Below are 25220 nucleotides of genomic sequence, written 5' to 3'. Positions count from 1 at the left end.
AGAATGGGGAGTAAGTGTAAACTCAAGAGATTGGGGTTGAACACAGGTCATTTCAACCATGAGGCAGCAATTTTACTTAAGAGTGCTACAATGCAGTTGGACAGGGTGTTCTCAGATTTAGACTCTATGACAATGAAGTTTACTTAAATTATCAGTCCATGTTTGGGACTTGCTGCATACAGGTACCAAATGCTTTATTTGTTGAGGAATTGTGAATGATATTGAATATTGCACAAACATGAACTAAATTCTGACCATATGGGAAAGTCTGAAATAGTTGAAGATAGTTAAGCCTATGTCACTGCCCTGAGGAATTCCTATAATACCATAGAATTGTAATGAGTGACTTGCAAAAAGCAGAAGCATGAAAAACATTCCCTTCTTGATGTTCTCTCATGTTGCTGATGATATCAAGACAATTATTCTCATCTCATCTGTCATTCAGCTCCTTGGTTTGTATTTGGATCAAGGATTCTATGACCTTTAAAGCTGAGTAGTCTTGGCAAAAACCAAATTTGGTAATGATCTGCAGATCTTGTCTGGTCCTGTATACCAAGCATAGTGCTCTTAACCATTTCTTGATAATACATGGAAAGGATGAAGACTAGCTTCTGTAATGGTATGAATCTTGGAAAGAATGAATCATCTACTTGGTGCTTTTGGTTGGATTTTGTTTTACATTCTGGGTCCTGCCATAATAAGGAATTTGTAGAGTTCCTTTCCTCACTACTTGATGACTAGATGTGGTAGAACTTAAATTTTTAATATAATTTGATGGAACTTGTGGAAACGTTAAGCATCTGCTTAGCAGTAGCAAGTCTTATATTACAGCTTCATCAGGTTGATACCTCATCCTAACTATATCTGATGCATGCTATTTGCCCTACAGCCTCCTCATAGAATATAGATCCTCTGGATTGGTTGTAATGATTGAGAAGGATAAAACGGGCCAGGAGCTTACAGATTGTTTATGTTCTCTGCTGTTGACAGTCCACAGTTGTTCAAGGAGACCCAGTATGAACCGCTAAGTCTGATCTGAATCTATCCCATATAGCAAATCGATAATCTAAGGTCAATGCTGAAACATAAAACAGTAACTCAAAAACATGTTACTTAAATTTGCAAATTTCCTGATTGGAACTGTACCTCTGGATATACACCAATTAACGCATCAGCTTTTGAATAGAATTCTTCTTTTAGTGAAATCACAATCACTTGAAAGCTCTTCTTGGATTGTTCTCGGATGTAATTTGTAACCTGAGCATAGGAACATAAGATTTTTGAAAATGGCAGCTGAGACACTATAGCTCATAAATGGCTAGCTGATTCTGGAAATGGTACAGTTTTTTCCTATTTTCCACCCAACAATGATAATCATAATTCACTGCAATGAACAATGTTAAGAAAGATGCAGCATGTATGTACCAACTAAGTGTTATAGATTCATTATTAGGCAAAGTTATTCTTCACTAGTATTTCTCTCCATCCATCATATTCACTTTCCTTAAGGATTTATCTAATTCACAAAAACTCTGATCCAAACCTGAAAGCTCACTGAGGAGTATACAGTCAGCCCTCCTTATCCGCAAATTCAACCAACCGTGAATCGTGAAAACCCGGAAGTGCTCTTCCAGCACTTGTAGTTTGAGCATGTACAGACTTTATTTCTTGTCATTATTCCCTAAACAATTCAGTATAACAACTATTTTACGTAGCATTTACATTGTATTAGGTATTATAAGTAATCTAGAGATGATTTAATTTATACAGGAGGATGTGTGTGAGTTATCGTGGATCAGGATAAAAAAAAATCAGAAGTTCTCTTCCTAAGTAAGTCAGAACAGGTACATCTGGTATTATTTAGCTTCAGTTAGTCAAACGTTTGCATTTGTATATAGTATATATTTTACCTTTCTATGCATATAAAACACTTAAGAACGTATGTTTCAGCACCGGGCTCAGGAAGTTCCCGAGTTCGATCTAGTGACAGATCGCTCCCGAGTGGGCTCTCCACCGTGCTGGGTTGATGTGGAGGATCAAAAACCCAAAACCCAATAATTAAACCACTGCGTTGCTTAGTAATGATTGTAGCTTTCATCGGGGCAGGGCCTTTCTCACTTTATCCTTTAAAATCATTCCAATTGTTGACCAAATGCAGCCTAACGCTTTTCCAATGACCGATGGCGTTTCATCTCTTTCTGATCGCTTTATTATTTCCACTTTATTTTCAATCGTTATCATGATTACTTTTGTGAACAGAAACACTGCAGATTCAGATCTCTGCCACTGGGTCCTAATGTTTACCGCACTGAGACTGGTTAAATAAGGTCTTGGGTTCCGCTGGGTATAAGATCCACCGATTGAGACAGGTTGAATAAGAGACTTGAGCATCTGTGAATTTTGGTATCCACGAGGGGTCCTGGAACCAATCCCTCACGGATAAGGAGGGCCGACTGTATCTGCTTCTGACTGTAATCTGTATTGTTACATAATCCTACTTTTACTATCCATTTCAAAGAATTAAATATGGTACATCTAATTCTTTCATGTTAGAATGCTCTAGCAAGTCAATCATTTGATGCTAATTTACTCTATTGCATTAAACTCCAGTTGCCCAGTTATTCCTTATGAGAAACATGCATAAGTACTTGCTCTCAGCAACTGCTAGCTGACATTCAATATTATTAAGTGTAAAACTAATGTATGTTACTCCTTCCTTTTGTAAACTTTAACTTTGGTAAAAGTATCTTTCATGGATTTGAAATGCATTTAAGTTTTTTTTACCTTTGTAAGCTTTAGCACATTAGAAAGAGTTGACACTTCACTCTATCCAATGTGTACAATATTGCTTTGAGCAGCAGCATTCCACATGGCTGTGTTAAACAGCACAAAGAACAATAAAAGCCTTGTATATAATTCCTGAATATTCTGGAATAACATACAATCCTATGTAGTCTTAAATCTTACAGTCTTAACATTTTAACACTGCTACAATAATAGTGAGAATTCTTAATTTTTTTGGTAAATGTTGGGAAATCCACTTCAAGCACATATATACAGAAAGGTGCTAGAAAAATGTCAGCAACATCATGAAGAATCCTACCCACCCTGTTCAGAGACTGTTTGTCCCATTCTTATCAGGGAGGAGGTTTCAGAGCATTCACACCTGGATCACCAGACTTAAAAATAGTTACTTTCCCCAAGAAGTAAGGCCTCACCCACTAACCCAACCCACAACTCCTCCCACCACAACTTTATCATTTATGTCAGAGTCAACTTATGTACAGACACTCCTGTACCTAGCATCATATTATGTAAATACAATTAATGTATATAAGCCAGCTTATGTATTTGTATTTATTGTGTTTTTTTAAAAGTTCTTATTATTATTACTTGTGTTGCATCAGATCCAGTGTAATAATTATTTTGTTCCCCTTTAAACTTGAATACTGGAAATGACATTAAACAATTTTGAATTTTTACAGCACATAACTTACTTTTCCAATGTTTGTGTTGTCCAAAGCAGCATCAACTTCATCAAGCACAAAAAAAGGAGCTGGCCGATAACTGAAATAGACAAAGATCTATTTAAATATACAGTATATACTTGTGCTTTTCTCTTTAGTGAACATAGGAACAGGAGTAGATGATTTAGCGAATCAACAAATTCAGTGAAATCACAGTGGGGCAGATCTCTGAACTTATTATAAATAAACCTTTCCCTCACAGGTCTAAATAATTAATGAGATTTAGATTAAAATTCACCAATCATGGTTCTAATTTTTAAGACACACTACCAAGTCTAGATACTCTAACAGTAGAAATAGGTCTCCATACACCCTATCTGATTCTCTTTGAACAGCTGAATCTTTTAAATTTCAGGAATAAACCTTTCATTTCTGTGAGTTAATCTTAGATAGATAGATAGATAGATAGATACTTTATTCATCCCCATGGGGAAATTCAACTTTTTTTCCAATGTCCCATACACTTGTTGTAGCAAAACTAATTACATACAATACTTAACTCAGTAAAAAATATGATATGCATCTAAATCACTATCTCAAAAAGCATTACTAATAGCTTTTAAAAAGTTTTTAAGTCCTGGCGGTAGAATTGTAAAGCCTAATGGCATTGGGGAGTATTGACCTCTTCATCCTGTCTGAGGAGCATTGCATTGATAGTAACCTGTCGCTGAACCTGCTTCTCTGTCTCTGGATGGTGCTATGTAGAGGATGTTCAGAGTTATCCATAATTGACCGTAGCCTACTCAGCGCCCTTCGCTCAGCTACCGATGTTAAACTCTCGAGTACTTTGCCCACGACAGAGCCCGCCTTCCTTACCAGCTTATTAAGACGTGAGGCATCCCTCTTCTTAATGCTTCCTCCCCAACACGCCACCACAAAGAAGAGGGCGCTCTCCACAACTGACCTATAGAACATCTTCAGCATCTCACTACAGACATTGAATGACGCCAACCTTCTTAGTAAGTACAGTCGACTCTGTGCCTTCCTGCACAAGGCATCTGTGTTGGCAGTCCAGTCTAGCTTCTCGTCTAACTGTACTCCCAGATACTTGTAGGTCTTAACCTGCTCCACACATTCTCCATTAATGATCACTGGCTCCATATGAGGCCTAGATCTCCTAAAGTCCACCACCATCTCCTTGGTCTTGGTGATATTTAGAACCTAAATGTCATTCTAGTTATTCTATGTAATGTTTCCTTTGAAGTAGATTGCCAAAGTTTTTCAACAAAAAGGGGGTAATCAGAAAAAGCACATAGCCTTGTGCTGAGTGGTCATGTTCCATTTTTTAGATATATTTAGTGCTGCTCTCAGCATACCCTCTGTAATATTCATTGATTCAGGATAAAATTTCTAGCTTTATAGCAACCATAATGATACAAATAAGTTGAGCCATGAATGCTTACAGAACACATTGGATACATTTCTACTGATAGTAAGATCTTCAACACCTTCATGGATATGGTTCTCACATGTGGCCTACATTAGGTGGTGAATTCTCCAACATGACCTAATTGGATCTGGATCAAAGGTTTTCTCAATTTGACATGATTCTAGTGCTACAAAATATTATGAAGGGTATTATTTGCTGGAAATTGAGATCTTGAGTCCATCAGGAATGTGTCATGGTCATCTCTACCAACATGAACATAGATGTAGGTAGATAGGTAGTTTAGTGAGAACAAGGTCAGGAGTATTTATCCCTCATATTGGACAATTCACCACCTGCTGAAGGCCCCATGTGGTAAGCCTTTAGAACATGAACAATGGAGGTGTTACCAAAACTACTCTTGGTGATTGACACTGAAATACTCCATCAAAAATATATTCTTTGCACTTGGTATTTTGTACTACTTCCAAATGGTCAAGTAGTGAAGCACTGATTCAACAGTACTCTGAGATGAAGTTGCCTCAGATCAAGCAGCCGATTACATTCAAAGGCAACACACACAAAATGCTGGAGGAACTCCGAGGGAGGAGTTATAAAGTTTGATGGCCACAGGTAGGAATGACTTCCTATGACGCTCAGTGTTACATCTCGGTGGAATGAGTCTCTAGCTGAATGTACTCCTGTGCCTAACCAGTACATTATGGAGTGGATGGGAGTCATTGTCCAAGATGGCATGCAACTTGGACAGCATCCTCTTTTCAGACACCACCATCAGAGAGTCCTGTTCCACCCCCACAACATCACTGGCCTTACAAATGAGTCTGTTTATTCTGTTGGTGTCTGCTACCCTCAGCCTGCTGCCCCAGCACACAACAGCAAACATGATAGCACTGGCCACCACAGCCCCGTAGAACATCCTCAGCATCGTCTGGCAGATGTTAAAGCACCTCAGTCTCCTCAGGAAATAGAGACGGCTCTGACCCTTCTTGTAGACAGCCTCAGTGTTCTTTGACCAGTCCAGTTTATTGTCCATTCATATCCCCAGTTATCTGTAATCCTCCACTATGTCCACACTGACCCCTCGAATGGAAACAGGGGTCACCGGTGCCTTAGCCCTCCTCAGGTCCACCACCAGCTCCTTAGTCTTTTTCACATTAAGCTGCAGATGATTCTGCTCGCACCATGTGACAAAGATTCCCACCGTAGCCCTGTACTCAGCCTCATCTCCCTTGCTGATGCATCCGACTATGGCAGAGTCATCAGAAAACTTCTGAAGATGGCAAGACTCTGTGCAGTAGTTGAAGTCCGAGGTGTAGATGGTGAAGAGAAAGGGAGACAGGACAGTCCCCTGTGGAGCCTCAGTACTGCTGACCACTCTGTCTGACACAGTGTTGCAAGCACACGTATTGTGGTCTGCCAGTCAGGTAATCAATAATCCATGACACCAGGGAAGCATCCACCTGCATCACTGCATCAATAAACATTTACTTCCCTTTATAAGTAAACTTTTCTGCTCAATACCCTTCACAGGGACTGGATAAGTGGGCAGAAACTAGAATAGGAAAGTGGGGGAAGAGGAGTACAAGCTAGCAGGTGATAGATGCCACCAGATGAGGGGGGAGATATAAAGTGAGGTGATAAGTGGAATCTGTAAATGGCTGAAGAAGAAATAATCTAATAGGAGGGGAAAGTAGACCAAGGAAGAAAAGGAAGGAGGAAGGGACCAGAGGGAAGTGATGCTCAACTGAGGAGAAGGGGTAAAAGTATACCAGAAAAGGGAATAGAAGAAGAGATGGAGGGAGGGGGAGTATTATCAGAAGTTGGAGAAATCAATATTCATGCTATCAAATGGGAGGCTACCCAGACAGAATGAGGTGCTGTACCTATATCCTCAGTTTGGCCTCATCATAGCAGTTGAGGCCATGTACAGACATGTCAGAATGGGAACAAGAAGTCAAACAGAAATGGATAGCAGGCGTGAAATCCTGCAGACAGGTGCTTGACACAGCGGTCCCCCAATTTCACTGATATAGAGGAGGCCACACTAGGAGCACCAGATACAATAGATGATCCTGACAGACTTGCTTTATGCTTATGACTGTGCGGCTAAGCATAGTAGAAATGCTATACCTAAGTTTGCTGATGACACCACTGTTATAGGCTGAATCAAGTATTAGACAAATCAATATCTAAGAGGGAGATTGAAAAATTTGGCTGATTGGCACAGTAACAACCGCCTCTTACTCAATGTCAGCAAGACCAAGGAGAGGATTATTGACTTCCGGAGGAGGAGACCAGAGGTTCATGAGCCAGTCCTCATCGGAGGATCAGATTCGGAGAGGGTTAGCAATTTTAAATTCCTCAACTCTGACAGCTAGAGGAGTTCTGCTCTTGCCAACCTACCTGGCTGTCTGACCTGTTAATGTATTTTAACCTTTGGGAACAACTTTAATACATTCAATTATTCACCATGTGCACAATTAAAGATAAATTTAGTTTTAAAAGGCTTTGTTTACCTTCTCCTAATAACTGACTTCTTCCATTTATTTGAATGGTACTTTTGTGGCATATACACCTAGCACTGGCTCAACAACAAAGAAAGCTGCATTGGTCTCCAAGAGAAGCGTATTGGTGCAGCATTAGCAAAGGCCCAACCAGTAAGGAAATCAACACCTCTTGGAGACAAAGAAGATGTTTCTAATGCCACAGCAATCTTGGATTTGTGGTTTTCTCTCCCATCATCAAAGTCACTTATAAATATGGTGAACAGATCCATTTTGGAATCCACTCATCCCATCCTGACAATTTGAGTATTTGCCCAATTATTCCCACACTATTTCCTGCAACTTACGCAATTTTCAAGTTAGATCAATAAACCACCATCAGTTCCACTTATTTCAGCTTCTACTAATTAATGGTTTCCTACAAAAGATTTTATTAAGTAGCTTTTATGGAAGTCTACTTGAATAACAGACCCAACCTACTTTCTACGAGTCAATGCTAGCTCTCAGTTCAATTCAAAATTACTCTATATCCTTAGATGCAAGTCAGTGTAATTTCCCTATAACAAATGTTTGGCACACCAGTTTACAATTCTGTTTTCCCACTTCCCATTCTTAAACAGTGGAGTGGCATACATAATTTAACAATTTAAAGGAAAAGTTTTTGAATCAAAGTATTATAAAAACAAATATGGCAGATACTTATGCCCAATTCAGAATTAGTTTTTTGAGTCATTGTTAGTACACATTTCACTGTAAATGGAAAGAAAATATGTTAAATTATTTTATCTTTATTAACTATTTTAATGATCTAGCTTCTGAATAGAGTATTTTTCTTAGTAATTTTTTTTGTGTATTTGATATCATTTAAGGTATTTTCCATACAGCCATTTTGTCATTTTATTTTGACAAATATTATTTGCATAACTTCATTTACTGTGATATGCTATCATTTTCCCTGTTGGTCAAATTTATATTTATGAATTTTTCCACAACTGCTGTATTCAATTCTCCAGTCATACAGATTCAGTCAGGAAACAGGACCTTTGGTCTACCATGTCACTAGCCATTTACACTAATAATATTTTATTACTAATTCTAATACTGTTTTTATTTTTCCCACATTTTCAGCATCACAGCCCAAGTTCTTCTACTCATTTATAATACATGCCGATGGCAATTTACAGTGGTCAATAAACCTTACTTTTATTTTCTATTTCATAATACTGCCCAAAATCTATGCCTCTTATGGATGATGGGATTCTATTCTCCATCTTCAAAACTACACCTACCCTTTTAACAACTTGCTATTTTCTCCAAACCTAATCTATTTAATTTTGTGTTCTGACTGGTAACGATGACCAGTTTGTGGCTATCACATTATGCCCATTATTGAATTTACAGTTGGAACTCCACAACCTCAGCATTGTTAACTTGGTTAAATGTTGAATTCACCACTGTGTAATAATTTGAGGTAAACTGTGTTCAAGTTAACAAAGAAAAATGGATATTAGGGGACATTGTTCCAGATTACAAATAAATTAAGAAATTTTCAGTTTACCTGTGAATAGCAAAAAGCAGTGCCAATGCTGCTACTGACTTTTCTCCTCCTGACAAGTTATCCATAGGCATGAATCGTTTCCCAGGAGCCACACAGTTGTAACCAATACCATCCAAGTAAGGTTCCTCAGAGTTCTCAGGACTGAGGAATGCCTAAGAAGGAACAGAATGTCTTTGAACTTTCTATAAATTAGGTAATTAAAATGGGGTTTTCCTGATTAGAATGGAGGGATAATGGACATGTAGGAGTGATCATAGACTTGTAGATTAGACAGCAAATATCATGTTATTCATATGATGTGGAACTATAACTAAGCCTACAGATTATGAATCTAACCATTTATTTGAAATTATTCCCATCTGGTAGTTGTTACTTGAAGTGAAACTGTAACCATAAGGACATTATTTCACAAATATGTTAAAAAAAACTAAGGTAGCTCATCAATCTTAATTTTTCTGATTGTATTTAAGTTTTAACATTTTCTATTTTATTTCTAACCCCTACCCCATTCCCTTTTTACATTAAGTATTGGCAAGAATAATTAGCAAATTCAAATAACAGATTCTTGTTTTTGTCCTTGTCTGAGAAACTGCAGATTAAGTGTGAACAGTGTATCATATAGTTAGATGCATCGTATGAATACTTCCTCAATTACCTCAAATGAAAAACTGGATATGTTTTCTGTTGAATAAGAGAGCTGTTCCTTACTTGAATTATATCACTGAAGATGGAACTGTATAGCACATTTTCAATTTCACTCACCATCTGACAAGGGGCATAATTTTAAGGTGACTGGAGGTAAGTATGGAGGGGGATGTCAGAGTTAAGTTATTTACACAGAGAGTAGGGGCTATGTGGAATGTTAGTAGAGGCATATACATTAGGGGCTTTTAAGAAACTCATAGATGGAAGATTATGTAGGAGGGAAGGGTTAGATTGATCTCAGAGTAGTGGTCGGCTCAATACCGTGGTCCAAGGGGCCTACACTGAGCTGTAGTGTTCTATGTACTCATTTTTAACACAATTCATATTACTTAGGAAAAGTATATAAATTGCTTACATACTGGAATACTAATGTCAGTAGATTTAGACATCTATTCTCATGCAATGTTCATTAAAATCAATTCTAAACTGGGCTGATTAAACTTGTCAAGCATTAAGAATGCAGGGCAAACTTTGTATTCAACTGCAGAAATTTAAAGGAGTCCTTTCTGACTGACTGGAGTTAATGATGAACATTTGATTGAATTGTCACTTTAAGATTGTTGGAGATTTAGATGTCATGATGAAGTGCTGATGACTATTTTAGGGTTTTTTTTACTGAATTTACAATAGTTTATAAAGAAGGGGGCCATAGTCAACTACTCAGGCTCTCTGAGATTACCCAGAAAACACAATAACCTGCCAAATAAGAACAAAGATTTAACAATCAGTTTTCTGGAAACATCTCTTTCATTTACATGACCAAACAGCAATGTTTGTGTATCTTAAGAATTGTCAAGAAGATCAGCCAGATGTTACTGCTGGAACTGCAGTCATTCAACTTAGCTGCAGCAGTCAACAGCTACTGGGAGGCATGCACAAGTTTTAATTTAGATAGATAGATAGATAGATAGATACTTTATTCATCCCCATGGGGAAATTCAACATTTTTTCCAATGTCCCATACACTTGTTTTAGCAAAACTAATTACATAAATTACTCAGTAAAAATATGATATGCATCTAAATCACTCTCTCCAAAAGCATTAATAATAGCTTTTAAAAAGTTCTTAAGTAGTTTACTTAGATACATTAAATACAATCAACCCCGGCACTTTAACATATCTTACTCCTGGCGGTTGAATTGTAAAGCCTAATGGCATTGGGGAGTATTGACCTCTTCATCCTGTCTGAGGAGCATTGCACTCCTTAAGCACTGCTTAAGGAGAGAAGAGTTAATTTCCATCTCTTTGGGCTGGTATCAACCCAAGTGCACTTGAAGATTCAGGAATGTGATTTCCACGGTAAAGGGTATGACTTATTGTACCCATGTTATTGAACATTCCACAGCAGAACCCAGAGATGATTCAGGGCCTAAAGGAATATCAAATCCATTATGTCCAAATCACCTGCAACTGTAAGTCAGAAGATAAAGGGCAGAATATAATTACCTCTACCCATCTATTTAGGCAAGACTGTCTCTCACTTTGGAGGATGAAGACAAGCTGGTGATTGGATGCAAAGCATTTGATGCCCTATATTCCTGCTGAGCTCATCATTAAATTCAGCAGCAAAGTACAACACTCAACAAAGTTATAACGGCTTTTGGAAGTGCAGAATTGCCAAAAGCTTGGGATGAGACTCAGGTTTTGCAGTTCATTCTATTTCATTTTGACTCAGAGGACGGCTGTAGTAATAAGATTATGCTATTCCTAAAGCTAAATCCATTGTTAGTAACCTCCATGGTTACTAGTTGTAGGAAAAGCATCATCTAGACTAGGGGTTCCCAACCTGGAGTCCAAGGACCCCTTGCTTAATGGTATTGGTCCAGGGCATAAAAAAAGTTGGGAACCGTTGATGCAGACTATTGCTGGTTTTAGGTCTGGAATTGGGACAAGTCACAATTATTCCCTAAGGCAAATCTGCTGTGCCTTCTCATTATAGTCCCTGTATTAAAGAAGAAAAGTCTACTCAGGGGACAAGGTAGCCTCAGTTCTACTCAGGGTAGTCACTCACCAGTATATTCCTCAGATACAGCTGTCATAAGAACTTGGTATAAGAACAAAATGACAGTAATAATGAAACCCATCTGTCATGTGACTGAACATACAAACAACATAACCAGGTGAGCCATTTAGACTGGACCATGTAGTACAGCCCTGCAGAGGTATCTCTGCTAATCACACACAATGTTCCAGCCAGCAAATGAGAAACGGGAAGAGAAAGCAATACCCTACATTCCTTTCCAGCAATACCAATTACGTGAAACTTTCAATAACCAAAAGCCTAAAGGTAATTTCTTTCCTTCAGGGAATGAGATAGAGTGAGTGCTCATCATCTGCAAGATCAGGGCAACATTTAGAAATGGGTATGACGCATTTTCCCTGTGCAATTGGGAACAATAACCATTTCTAATAAGGAAGTTTAATCACTTCCTCTTGAAAATGAACAGAATGTCTGTCTCTGCATCTCCCAAGAATATTCTGGTGGACACCTTTAAGCAGAAACTTAACTAGTACAGCTACCTACCCTCTTGTTGCAAGGTCAGAGACCGAGAATATTGTCCAAAGTGGTAATTAATTTATAAGCTTTCCCATTTCATAATAAGCATGTCAAAAGAACAATGGAGTAATTCTAAAAATACCCTGAGTAATATGTTTAGTGACTCCCAAACACTTTTTGAATGTAAAGTATGCACAGTAGCATAGTAGTTAGCATAGTGCTTTACAGTATCAGCGACTCAGGTTCAATTCCCACCAATGTCTGCAAAGTTTGTACATTCTCACTGTGACTGTGTGGGTCCCTTCCAGGTGCTCCAGTTTCCTCCCACAGTCAAAGATGTACCTGTGGGTAGGTTAATTGGTCATTGCTAAATTCGAGGTTGGTGGGCAGCATGGATTGAAGGGCTGGAAGAGGTTACTCCGCACTTGTATCTCAATTAATAAAAAGAAATACAGCTTTCACTCCCAAAGGCATGTATTCTATGCTTTCAGTTTGTTTAAAGTTCAAATTTGTTATCAAAGTCACCATATACAACCCTGAGATTCATTTTCTTACAGGCATTCACAGTAGATACAAAGAAATGAAAAAAGAGAAAATAATAATACACAAGCAATAAATATTGAGAACGAGATGAAGAGTCCTTGAATGTGAGTCCATAGGTTGTAAGGAGTTCAGTGTTGGAGTAAGTGAAATTATCCCCTTTGTTCAGCAGCCTCATGGTTGGTGGGTAATAACTGCTCCTGAATGTGGTGGTGTGGATCCTGAGGCTCTTTCCTGATGGCAGCAGTGAGAAAAGAGCATGCACTGGATGGTGGGCTTCTTCAATGATGGATGCTGCTTTCCTGCAACAACGCTCCCTGAATACATGCTCAATTATAGCCTGAGCTGTATGAACTATTTTTTGTAGTGTTTTCTGTTCAAAGGCATTGGTGCTTCCATACCAGACTGTGATGTAACTAGTTGATGTACTTTTCACCACACATCTATAGAAGTTTGTCAAAGTTTTAGATGACATTTCGAATCCTTGCAAACATCTAAGAAAGCAGGGGTGCTGCCATGCTTTCTTTGTAATGACACTTATGTGCTGGGCCCAGGGCACGGTCCTCCTAATGATAACACTAAATGATAAGGTCATTGATTAGCTTGAACGGATGATAGTATTGAATGTTGAGTTGTAGTCAATGAAAAACATCTTGATATTGAGGCAGGTTAACACATTCTTGTAGTGCTATCTACAAAATGAAGTGTGAACATCTTGACAATTATTGAATTATTATTATAGGTGAATATAAGGCACATCATCCATAATCTCATTCACTTCTCCTACTACAACCTTCTCTCACATGCCCACCAACACTTCTTCAGTTCTTTTGCCATTAACCTACACAAAGGATCAATTTACAAGAATCAACTTAGGTACCATCGCATTTTTGGTATTTATGAAGAAGCCAATGCTGCAGGGAGAACATACAAGCTCTCACATAAGTAGCACCCAAGATCATGCCTAAGACCCTAGAGCCAAAGCATCAGTGCATACTGCTGCAACTCAAAATTTTTTGATTGCACTTACCAAACCAGTTACCTCTATGAAAAAGGACAAGGGAATCAAACACACAGATAAAACTGTATCTGGCTCTTGATTACACTTCCTTCTTACTTGGAAATACATGGTATTTTCTCTATTTCAGCAACGGTTCATAATGTGGAAATCTCCCTACCAAATAGTATTATGGGGATGCCGTGACAAGGACTGATATGGCTCTCAAAACCTACCATTTTCAAGTACAATAAGACATGGCCATTAAACAATGGTCAAAACAGCACCACTTATCTTGTGTGTCTAAAAATGTTTTAAAAAATTACTCTGTGCTTTCCATTTCTTTCTTGTTGTTAATTATTTCACTGCACACTTACTGCAATTGGTAAATTCAAGACCAAACTAAATAATCTTATGAAACCCCATTCATATATCTGATTGTGACAAAACTAACATCAATTTATCTTTGAAAATCAAAAAGAACTGCAAATGCTGGAAATCTGAAATAAAAGCAGAAAATGCTGGAAATAGCAAGTCAGGCTGTATCTGTAGGAAGAAAAACAAGTAATATTTCAAGTCAAAGATCCCGTCTGAAATGGGAAAATGACAAACAGAGCTTGTTAAGCTGCAAAGAGGATGGTATTATTTCTCATAAGGTAAAGCAAGGGTGACGATGGAGATGAGCTCTAAACAAGGTTTTCTGGGAGTATTTACAGAGTTGTGGAATGAAAAGGGAAAAATGGTTTAACTAAAACTAACAAGCTGAGTCAATGCCATAGATGAGCAAATGTTACAAACAGAAATCAAATTTAATGGGCTTAGTGTCACCTCTGTGAATTGATAAGAGATGTTCCACAAAGTGATCAACTAATAAACTGAACAGGTAAATTTAGTTTGTACCAATTGCCAGCCCTTCCTATTTCAGCATGATGAATTGATAAACAAGCCCTCCAGTCTGCTACTACTGCTAACTTAAGCCACCTTTCCTAAAAGGAAGTACATAAGCTAAGCTTTTGAAATAGTGTAGTGTGGAAGATACTAGCAGTATGGTGGAAGTTCCAGGTGTCAGGGGTCATGAAGTGTGTGATGTTATCAATACTAGCAGAAATGTCTTGGGAAACTGAAAGGTTTGAAGGTAGACAAGTCACCTGAACCATATGGTGTATACCCCAGGGTTCTGAAAGGTGGCTGAAGAGATTGTGGAGGCATTAGTAATGATCTTTCATGAATCACTAGATTCTGGAATGGTTCTGGTAGACTGGAAAATTGCAAATGTCACTCCACTCTTCAAGGGAGAAAGGCATAAGAAAGGAAATTATAGGCCAATTAGTCTGACCTCAGTGGTTGGGAATATGTCGGAGTCAATTGTCAAGAATATGGTTTCAGGGTACTTGGAGGCACAGCATAAAACAGACCATAGTCAGCATGGTTTGCTCAAGGGAAAATCTTGCTTGACAAATTTATTGGAATTCTTTGAAGAAATAACAAGTATGATAGACAAAAGAGAATTGGTTCACATTGTGTACTTGGACTTTCAGAAGGCCTTTGACAAGGTGCCACACAAGGCTGCTTAACAAGCTACGAGCCCATTGTATTACAGGGAAGATTCTAGCATGGATAAAGCAGTGCCGATTGGCAGGAGGCAAACAGTGGGAATAAAGGGAGCCTTTTCCAGTTGGCTGCCTTTTAACTAGTGGTGTTCCACAGGGGTCTGTGTTGGGACTGATTCTTTTTATGTCATATGTCAATGATTTGGATGATGGAGATGAGGAGGAATTTCTTTAGCCAGGGTGTAGTGAATCTGTGGAATTCGATGACAAAGGCAGCTCCGGAGGCCAAGAATTTATATAAGGCAGAAGTTGATAGATTCTTGACTGGTCAGGGCATGAAGAGATATGGGGGAAAGCAGGAGATTGGGATTGAGACGAAAAATGGATCAGTTATGATGAAATGACAGAGTAGACTCAATGGGCCAAATGGCCAAATTCCATTCCTATATCTTATGGTCTTAAGATGTGGTTTTCACAGCGGAAAAATGGGCAACGTGTGTAGATTTTGATATGCAACTATGGAACTTTTAGTAGTGTGTGAAGAAGTTTATTAAGTTTGTAATCCTGAATGCCAGAGATGTTTTAAGGCAAGTGATGTATAAAGCTGCATGTGATGCTGAAATTTGATTATTTAGAGACAAAAACCTTGAATGTGTGGGGCTGTTAAATTTCACCTGGAATTTCATCTATGTCCTCATGGATTCACTATTAACATATACAGAGTGAACGTTCCCTCATTGTTGCTTAACTATAATTTCATCTAAGCTCAGAAAACATCCTCCACTAGTTTCAGGTGACAGGGCATTCCTCTTGAATAGGTACAGATATTGTTTCGGTCAGTTCTGAACTGATGCAGTAACATCTGAGCTTATCGATATGCACTTGGGTAATGAGTATGAATTCTGTGTGCATCCTGAATCAGGTCACAAATACAGGGATAAAACCCATACTGCAATCCCACCACTCCTTTTTCAGGATTATTCAATCTTAATGTTTAATTACCCCAGACAACAAAGATTTTGCTTCCTGAATACTTGAGTGAATCTTATGGATTTTAGGCTGCTGATTATAAAAATCACTATGAAATATCCCTATCAACATTTTAAAAATTTGTCTATATTTGTTATTTCAATTCATAATTCAAGTCAATTAAAATATTCCCCACAATGTAAGCTGAAATGTTTTCTGTCTCGCCCAGGCATGCCTAGTTAGGCAGAATGGATGCTGCATGGCAGGACAGGTTTTAGAAAGGCTATAAAAGCATCACACACACACACACACACACACACACACACACACAGTTCTATGTATTGCATTTACATGTATAGATGCACACACATATCATATTATGTATACTCATTGTAATAAAGTAATTGTATTTTCAGGAATATTTGTGATAGCAAAATGTATCACCAATGTGGCAACAGCCACAATATTTTGTTATATTTGTGGCAAATACACACTTAAACTCCTCTAATTAAGAGAGCTTAAGAACTCTACTTTGGATATAAAATCAGCAACCTAGACAAAGCCTGGGCTCCTCACATTTGTTGTGCAACATGTGCTATAAATCTTAGAGTTTGGCTTAGAGGAAGTCAACATTCACTGTCCCAATGGTATGGTGAGAGTAGAAGAATCATAGAAACATAGAAAATAGGTGCAGGAGTAGGCCATTCGGCCCTTCGAGCCTGCATCGCCATTCAGTATGATCATGGCTGATCATCCAACTCAGAACCCTACACCTGCTTTCTCTCCATACCCCCCGATCCCTTTAGCCACAAGGGCCATATCTAACTTCCTCTTAAATACAGCCAATGAACCAGCCTCAACTGTTTCCTGTGGCAGAGAATTCCACAGATTCACCACTCTCTGTGTGAAGAAGTTTTTCCTCATCATGGTCCTAAAAGGCTTCCCCTTTATCCTTAAACTGTGACCCCTCGTTCTGGACTTCCACAACATCGGGAACAATTTTCCTGCATCTAGCCTGTCCAATCCCTTTAGAATTTTATATGTTTCAATAAGATCCCCCCTCAATCTTCTAAATTCCAGCGAGTATAAGCCTAGTCGATCCAGTCTTTCTTCATATGAAAGTCCTGCCATCCCAGGAATTAATATGGTGAACCTTCTTTGTACTCCCTCTATGGCAAGAATGTCTTTCCTCACATTAGGTGATCAGGGGACCAAAACTGCACACAATACTCCAGGTGTGGTCTCACCAAGGCCTGTGACATGTGACAGACTGCTACTTCTGTCTGACTAGCATGTCTGGTTTCTCTGCTGAAAACAAGAAAGCAATTAAATACCCCATTCTCCCTTCAGCCATGAGACCTGTGCAGCATAATGATAGCTTTTCAGTACCGAAGCCACTGGAGTAGTGGAGTCTAGAGGAGGCAGGCGAAGATACCATGATGCACGAGCCAGAAATAGACACTAATACTGATACTGATTTTGAACCTTTTATGTAGAGTAAGCCTCATCTGATAACTCAATCTGAGTTAAATGACCTGGTCAGAGACCTGGGTTTGTCAAAGGCAAAAGCAGAATTACTGGGTTCAAGACTAGAAGGACTGATTCTGCTGTCACAAATCAAACAGGTCATCAATAACAGACAATTCAATGAATTTTTCATGGGACCGTAGAAAATCGCATGGAAGGCATTCAAGGATGTTGTTGGAAACAACAGAGCACCAAACTATGTGCAGCTGGCTAACAACATGCTTCAAGCATACAAAGCAATGAAATGCAACATTATCACTAAAGATTAATTTTCCATATCCCAGTTAGACTTCTTCCCTACAAATTTTGGTATGGTGAAAGGTTTCACTAGAACAGTGCGGTCATGGAGAAAAGGTATCATAAGTCCATAAGATAACACTCTTCATATGACAAAACGTTCAATCCTGGAATCATTTTTCTGAACCTCCTTCGAACCCTCTCCAGTTTCAGAATCTCCTTTTTAAAACAAGGGGCCCAAAACTGCTTACAATATTCCATGTGAGGCCTCATCATTGCTTCATAAGGTCTTAACATTACATCCTTACTTAAATATTCTAGTCCTCTTGAAATGAATGCTAACATCACATTCACCTTCCTCACCACAAACTAAACCAAATTAACCTATAGGGAATCCTGCACAAGGACTCCCAAGTCCAACTGTGTCTGTTTTTTGTATTTTCTCTCCATTTAGAAAATGATCTACCTTTTCATTTCTTCTACCAAGGTGCACGACCATACACTTACCAAGACAGTATTCCACCTGCCTATTCGTTGTCCATTCTCCTAATCTGTCTAAGGCAACAGGACAACTAAAATCCATTAACGCTGACTGATTATTGTTGGACACTTAAGTGCCAAACCTCAGAAACTGAGTACAAACAAAAATTACTAACAAAATATTTTAGTCTAGTTGAACTATTGCGAAGTGTCAGCACCGTTATGCAATTAAACATGCTACATCAATAAAAGTTAATTTCTTGTTTCTCCAAATTCCTACATAACTTCAGTCTGAAATTATATTTGTATTCAGCTTCAAGAGGTCCATCTTAACCAGAAAAATTTCTGAGGAAGCAACCTTTTTAAAAAATGTTGCTGTCTGGTGTTTTTAACGTAGCAATAACTTGAATTTCTTTCAATGATATCAAATGGCTGAAACTATGTATGTAGAATGTTGCACATAACAAAGCAACTGATTAAGTTGTTCACCTAGCAAAGCAGTGCAGAGAAATTAATGTGAAAAGTACAGAATTTATTCCTATTTCAAATGAGAATTATCAGTAAATTAAGCAAAAATATACCAACTCCTTAAATGTCACTTCCTTGGGAGTAATGAAAATAGATTTTTTAAAAAATGATCTGGCCAAACAGATCTTATCATTTCACATTAGTTGACCTTTGGTATGTTTACTCTTGACAGCATGATTTCAAGTGGACTAGAATATAAAAGCAAGGATTTATAAAGCACTGGTGAGGCTTCATTTGGAGTACTGTGAGCAGGTTTGTGCCCCTTATCTTAGAAAGGATGTGTTGAAACTGGAGGAGGTGCAAAGGAGATTCATGAAAATGATTCCAGGATTGCATGGCTTGTAATGTGAAGAGTGTTTGATGGCTCTGGGCCTGTATTCACTAGAATCCAGAAGAATGAGGGATGACCTCATTGACACCTACTGAATGGTGAAAGGCCTTGATAGAGTGGATGTGAAGAGGATCTTTCCAATGGTGGGTGAGTCTTGAACCAGAAGACACAGCCTCAGGACAGAGTGGCATCCTTTTAGAATGGAGATGCAAAGGAATTTCTTTAGCTAAAGTGCTGAATCTGTGGAAATCTTTGCCACTACTTTTTCTAGTTTAATGGACATTTTCACTATTCTAGCAAGGGAAGCCATTGCCAGACACAGCAAAAACTCTGATGAAGGACTATATTCCTAGATGGAGATGGGGATTGCCATGTCACATCAACTTGGACCAAGGATCATACTTCACTGGGAATGTTTGTGAGTGGCGTCGGGAGACAAAGGCACACAGTCAGAGCCGCAGCACATCCAGGCAAGACCACAGCCGGCGCTGACCCCTGGGGCTGAGGGTCTGCCTGCCCCAGAAGGGAGATAAAAATAGACGGAGTTCATTCGTGGCACTAGCGAAAAGGACACGTGAGTTAAAAAGAAAACAAGGGGAAAATGGGGCTAAATTAACATAACAAAGATGGCAATGATTGGAACCATTACTGCATTTGATAGTGGCATTGAAGACTGGGGAACTTATATTGAGAGAGTGGAGTTATATTGTGAGGCTAAGGTTATTTGTGATGAAAAGAAAGTCAGCGTCTTACTCAGTGTTGAGAGCAAAAACATACGGGCTGCTATGGAGCTTGTTAACCCCTGAAAAGCCAGCTGACAAAATGTTCAAGCAAATAGCAGACACTCTCCAACAGCATTTAAATCCCAAACCACTTGTCATTGCTGAAAGATTTAAATTTCATGAATGGAATCAGAGCAAAAATGAAAGCATTTCTGAATATTGTGCTGAATTGCGCAAATTATCAGAACATTGTCAATTTGGAGCTGGTCTATCGGATGCATTGAGGGACAGGTTAGTGCGTGGCATGCACTGTGAAAAAGCCTTTACATAAGGCGCTGAATATTGCAACATCAGTAGAAACAGCAGCACGGGATGCTTCAGAGATACAGGTGTCCCCCACTTTATGAAAGTTCGCTTTACACCATTTCGCTTTTACGAAAGACCTACATTAGTACATGTTTTCGCTAACTGAAAGAAATCAGAAGAGGATTTTTGCTTTTACGAAAAAAGGCACCTGCTTTAAACTTTACCCTGAGAAAGACTACCATGACTGTGAAGCCTTGCGCAGGCAGGAGTACGCGCATGCATTTATGTGCTGATTTTTTTTATACAAATCAGTTTTTGGTTAAATCTTCCTGATTCTGGCAAGTGAAACTACACTATACATGCATTATTTCTACTTTATATAGGCTGTGCATTTTATCATATCGTTCCTCCTTGTACTCTATGTTAGTGTTATTTTAGGTTTTATGTGCTGTTTGGTATGATTTGATAGGTTATTTTTTGGGTCTGGGAACGCTCAAGACTTTTCCCCATATAAATTAATGGTAACTGCTTCTTTGCTTTACGCCATTTTGGCTTACGAAAGGTTTCATAGGAACGCTGTACTTTTGGATAGTGGGGGAAACCTGTACAACAGAAACCTTTGGAATATGCTACGAATAAAATGTCACTGAACAGAAATGAAGGAAAGAAATGTTACCGTTGCGGGATCATGTCACATGACCCTGATGACTATTGGTTTAAGGACAAAGTAAGCAGAAATTGTGGCAAACAGGGCCACACTGGCAGAGTATGCAAAGCTAGTAAACCGCAGAAAAAGGACAAAATACAGAGAAACAAGAAACCCCAGAAAGGAAAACACAACAATGTACACAAAACGGAAGAAAGCAGTTCTGATGAAAACAACTCAGACGAAAGTGAATTGTCTTGTCTGCAACTTCACAGCATGAAAGAGACAGATGATCGAAGAGTAATAAGGATCACTCCACAAGTGGCAGGTGTGAGACTGAAAATGGAGTTGGACACAGGCTCAGCTTTAATGGTGATCTCTGTACACAACTACAAACGACTGTTTTCTCACATTCCTCTGAAACGAACTAAACTACTGCTAAAGACTTACACAGGACAGAAAGTGCACCCCATAGGTAAAATTAAAGTGACAGTGACCTACGGAGACAAAACATAGCAGCTGAACCTCTATGTACAATAAATATGGAGGACCACAGTTGCTGGGAGGTGAATAGCTGAGGAAACTCCAGTTGGATTGGCACACCATCAAGGTACTAGATCTGTCAACAAAGGAGGGTAGCTCAGCGGGGAAGATGTCCGCAGCTCTCCTCTCACCCATTGTCGACTATTACAATGACGAGGAGCTAGACAGCGTTGATGATGAGGACGTATCCATGGCCGCGACTCCGATGAAGATACGGAGGATGCAAGGGAGACAGATATTGCCAATAAGCAGGATGATGAAGACTACCTGGAAGTACAAGAGCAGATGTACCAGGAGAAACCGACATCTCTCAAAAGACAGCTACAGCAGTTACAGGAAGGCACTTCGCAGGAGTATCAGAAAAGGATGAAGTAACTAGATCAACAATACAAGGAAAGAATTTGAACTGCACAGCTTCTTCTGCAACTGGAGACAGAATAAGTGGAAAGGAATTATATTAAAGAGAAGAAAGCAGCAGTGAAGGAATTTGAAGATAAAAAGATTGAGTTAGAAGAAAAAGATGATTGAGAATGAGAGGCTAACAATGGAACTCACAGGAGATTCTATGGAGGTAAAGCCAATAATGACTAGGAAATTAAGAAGACCTAATGACCCTGTTCCAATTACAGACAAAAGACAAAAATCTGCAGTTAATTTACTTGTTAACAGATGAACAGATAATGGAAGATCTGCGAACTCTCAATAAGCTTAAATCTCCAAAAAGACCAGCAACTCCGTCTTCTCCTGAGCATCTTCCCAGCACTCCTGCTGAATCACCAGCACAAAGATATGAAGCACAAGTAGATGATGGAAAGTTGTATTACAATAACAGATGGTATCATAAAAGGTCAGGCTATCTATTTGGAAGCTAAGGAGAATACAAAGATTGGCTGTGTAATTAGCTCAGTTGGATCAAATGAGATATGGGTAAAGAAGACAAGTGATAGCACAAAGATGCGTATATATCTAGGACAGCTGCACAGAGGTCTCTGCATTATACGGAGGTGATCTACTGCCTAGAACTCTTAGCAAGTTGTAGGTGCACATCTTCTTAACTCCCTATGCTCAGAAGTCAACTTTTCATGACTTTTATATGGAAATCTGTATTAAAACAAATAAATTATTGACAGACGTTACCTGGAGAGGCAGAGAAGACACCCCCAGAGCTTGAGTTATAAATGGGTCTTAGACCAAAAGTAAAAAAAAGGCTTGTTATAATTTGATATTAAGTTTCTAGGTAAACAAATGGTAGGCGTTTGTATGTTAAGGGTAAACATTATTTGTTTAGTATAGTGCCCCAGTTAAAAAAAACAGCTGATACACTATTAAGATAAAAGGGGAAGAGTGTGCCATATAGTCTACAGTATGATAAAGGACTACTTTATGTTTTAGTAACACGTTGTTGAATGCGCTATTAGGCGCGTATTGAGCATGCGTTATTAGGCGCGTATTGATCTGTATGTGTGTGTTAAATTCGGACTCTGCCAGTAAAAAACCATGAAACTTAGCTCCCATCTCCAGCATTTTTATTTATAGCATTGTTGTGTAGCCAGACCACATACACAACAGTGAGGAATTATGTCAACTGATGAACATTGAAAGATCTTTTCATTGTCTATGTCACCCAGAGTCATCAAGACAGGTCAAACTAGTGAATGGAGCCATCAAACGACTGACAAAATATAATGAGGAAGGTATACCATGGCCTATGGTTCTTCCTATAGTCTTATATAGCATCAGAGCAACCCCAACTAGAAAACTAAACTAAAGTATTAACACAAAGTACACTGCAGATGCTGTGGTCAAATCAATACGTACAAACAAGCTGGAGGAACTCAGCAGGTTGGGAAGCATCCGTTGAAATGAGCAATCTTTCACCCTGCCTCCTCCACCCTGGCAACTTTTTTCACCTGGCACCTTCCACCCTCCCCCCACCTTCTTTATAGGGCTCCCCTCCTTCTTCAGTCCTGACGAAGGGTCTTGGCCCAAAACTAAAGTGTTAACAGGGTGTCCTATGTCACTGATGGGACCTCTTGATCTCAGACAGGCTGATATGGCAGACAAGTTTAAATATTGTGTGGAATTAAGCTATCCAGTCTGCTTCTAGATTAGACTGTTATTTTCTTTGCAGCTTAACAATTATTTTTCTGTTCATATTTTACATAACTACCTATATACATGTAACTGTTTAGCATGTTTCTTAGTGGCCACAGTATGTACTGCATATGCAGTTATTCAGTGTGTCCTTGGTGGTTACAGTTCTTTGTATCATTCTGGAAAGCTCCGGAAACTTCTCTTGATATTACATTATTTGAATAGAAGCTATCCTGATTAGCTAACTCTTATCCACAAATGCGAATGGAATGTTTCATATCTATGGGTATACCAACATTCGACCACATTGGTCCACCATTTTTTGTCTTCTTTTGCGTTCCCCTCTCTTCACTTATTAGACCTCAATTACTGAATATTTTCAACTTTCTTTGTTTTATTTGTTTAATAGAACGATTGTGAAGCAATAAACTTTGTGCCTCTTTCCTGACTTCCGAAAAAAACCTTGGATTAAAACCATCAGAAAGCAAGTGCCTTCCTTCATAAAGAGCCAACATGCTGGTGCAGTGAGTGATTAGATAGTCTCTATTATGAGAGCATTTGTACAGGAGTAAAGAAGTATTATTGCAATTATGTAGGGCCTTCATGAGAAGGAACTTAAGAGCATTAGATACAGTTGTGGTATCCTGCTTGAAAAAGTAAACACTTATCAAAGAGGAAAGATTCACTAGATGTTTTCAAGGGTGGCAACTTTTCCATACAAGGAGTGATTAAGTACACCATAAGAAAAGATATCTTCGAAACTTACAAAGCTTTTAATGGATTTGACAGGCTAGATACAGGGATGGCAGTCCCCCTGGCTGCGGAGCCTAGAATCAGAATGCACAGTTTCAGAATAAGGGTAGGCCATTTAGAACTGAGATAAGGAGAAATTTATTAATTCAGAGAGTAGGAAATATGTGGAAATCAGTACCCAAAAGGATTGTGGACACTCTGTCATGAAGTTCATTTAAAACACAGAACTACATATTTTTGGCTATAAAGGAATCAAAAGCAAAGTTCTAAGAGTAGGGAAAGAGCAAAAAGGTAAAAGATCAGTTATAATCCCGATGAACAGCAGAGCAGGCTTGAGGGGCCAAGTGGCCTTCTCCTAATCCTATGAAACAAAGTTTTTTTTCCCCAGATGTTTGTTTTTTTGTCAGACAAGGATTGTAATAAAAACTGAATTTGAGAAATACTGCTTACCTGAGCACTGCTATTCTGGCACATCAGCTTGTAGATTTGATCAATTTTCACTGAAACATGCTCAAAGCAGTGGTTAAACAAATTGTATCTCCTTCTTTTGACATGTTCAAACTCCTGTCTGCAGATTCTAGCTTTCTTTCTGCTTAAATCAAATGCTAGCAAAAGAAGATAAACCAAGATAGAAAAATAATCATACTGCAATAATTATACATTGATGATTTCTGATATACTTATTAGTATCTATTTCAAATCGGAGGCAAGACATTTTAGAAGCAGTAAATGAAAATCAAACAAAACTGTACAAGCTGGAAATCGGATACAGAAAATGCTGGAAACTTCATTAAAGACATGAGAGTAAATTAGTAATG

General features: G+C 38.6%; 1 protein-coding gene across 1 annotated transcript in view; it reads right to left on the bottom strand.

Annotated features, from left to right (window-relative positions):
- LOC140734031 (structural maintenance of chromosomes protein 1A-like) overlaps nucleotides 1–25220 on the bottom strand; it is a 99704-nt gene that overhangs the window by 4849 nt on the left and 69635 nt on the right. The window contains exons 21-24 of the mRNA XM_073057610.1: nucleotides 24853–25007; nucleotides 8977–9128; nucleotides 3498–3567; nucleotides 1147–1257 (exon numbers count right to left, since the gene is read on the bottom strand). Of these exons, the coding sequence (XP_072913711.1) occupies nucleotides 1147–1257; nucleotides 3498–3567; nucleotides 8977–9128; nucleotides 24853–25007 (488 nt within the window). The remainder of the gene's footprint in view (nucleotides 1–1146; nucleotides 1258–3497; nucleotides 3568–8976; nucleotides 9129–24852; nucleotides 25008–25220) is intronic.

The sequence above is a fragment of the Hemitrygon akajei genome, chromosome 10, assembly GCF_048418815.1.
Source record: "Hemitrygon akajei chromosome 10, sHemAka1.3, whole genome shotgun sequence".
NCBI lineage: Eukaryota > Metazoa > Chordata > Chondrichthyes > Myliobatiformes > Dasyatidae > Hemitrygon > Hemitrygon akajei.
The sequence above is the reverse complement of the archived record's forward strand: the minus strand, read 5'-3'. Positions and strand labels throughout refer to the sequence as shown.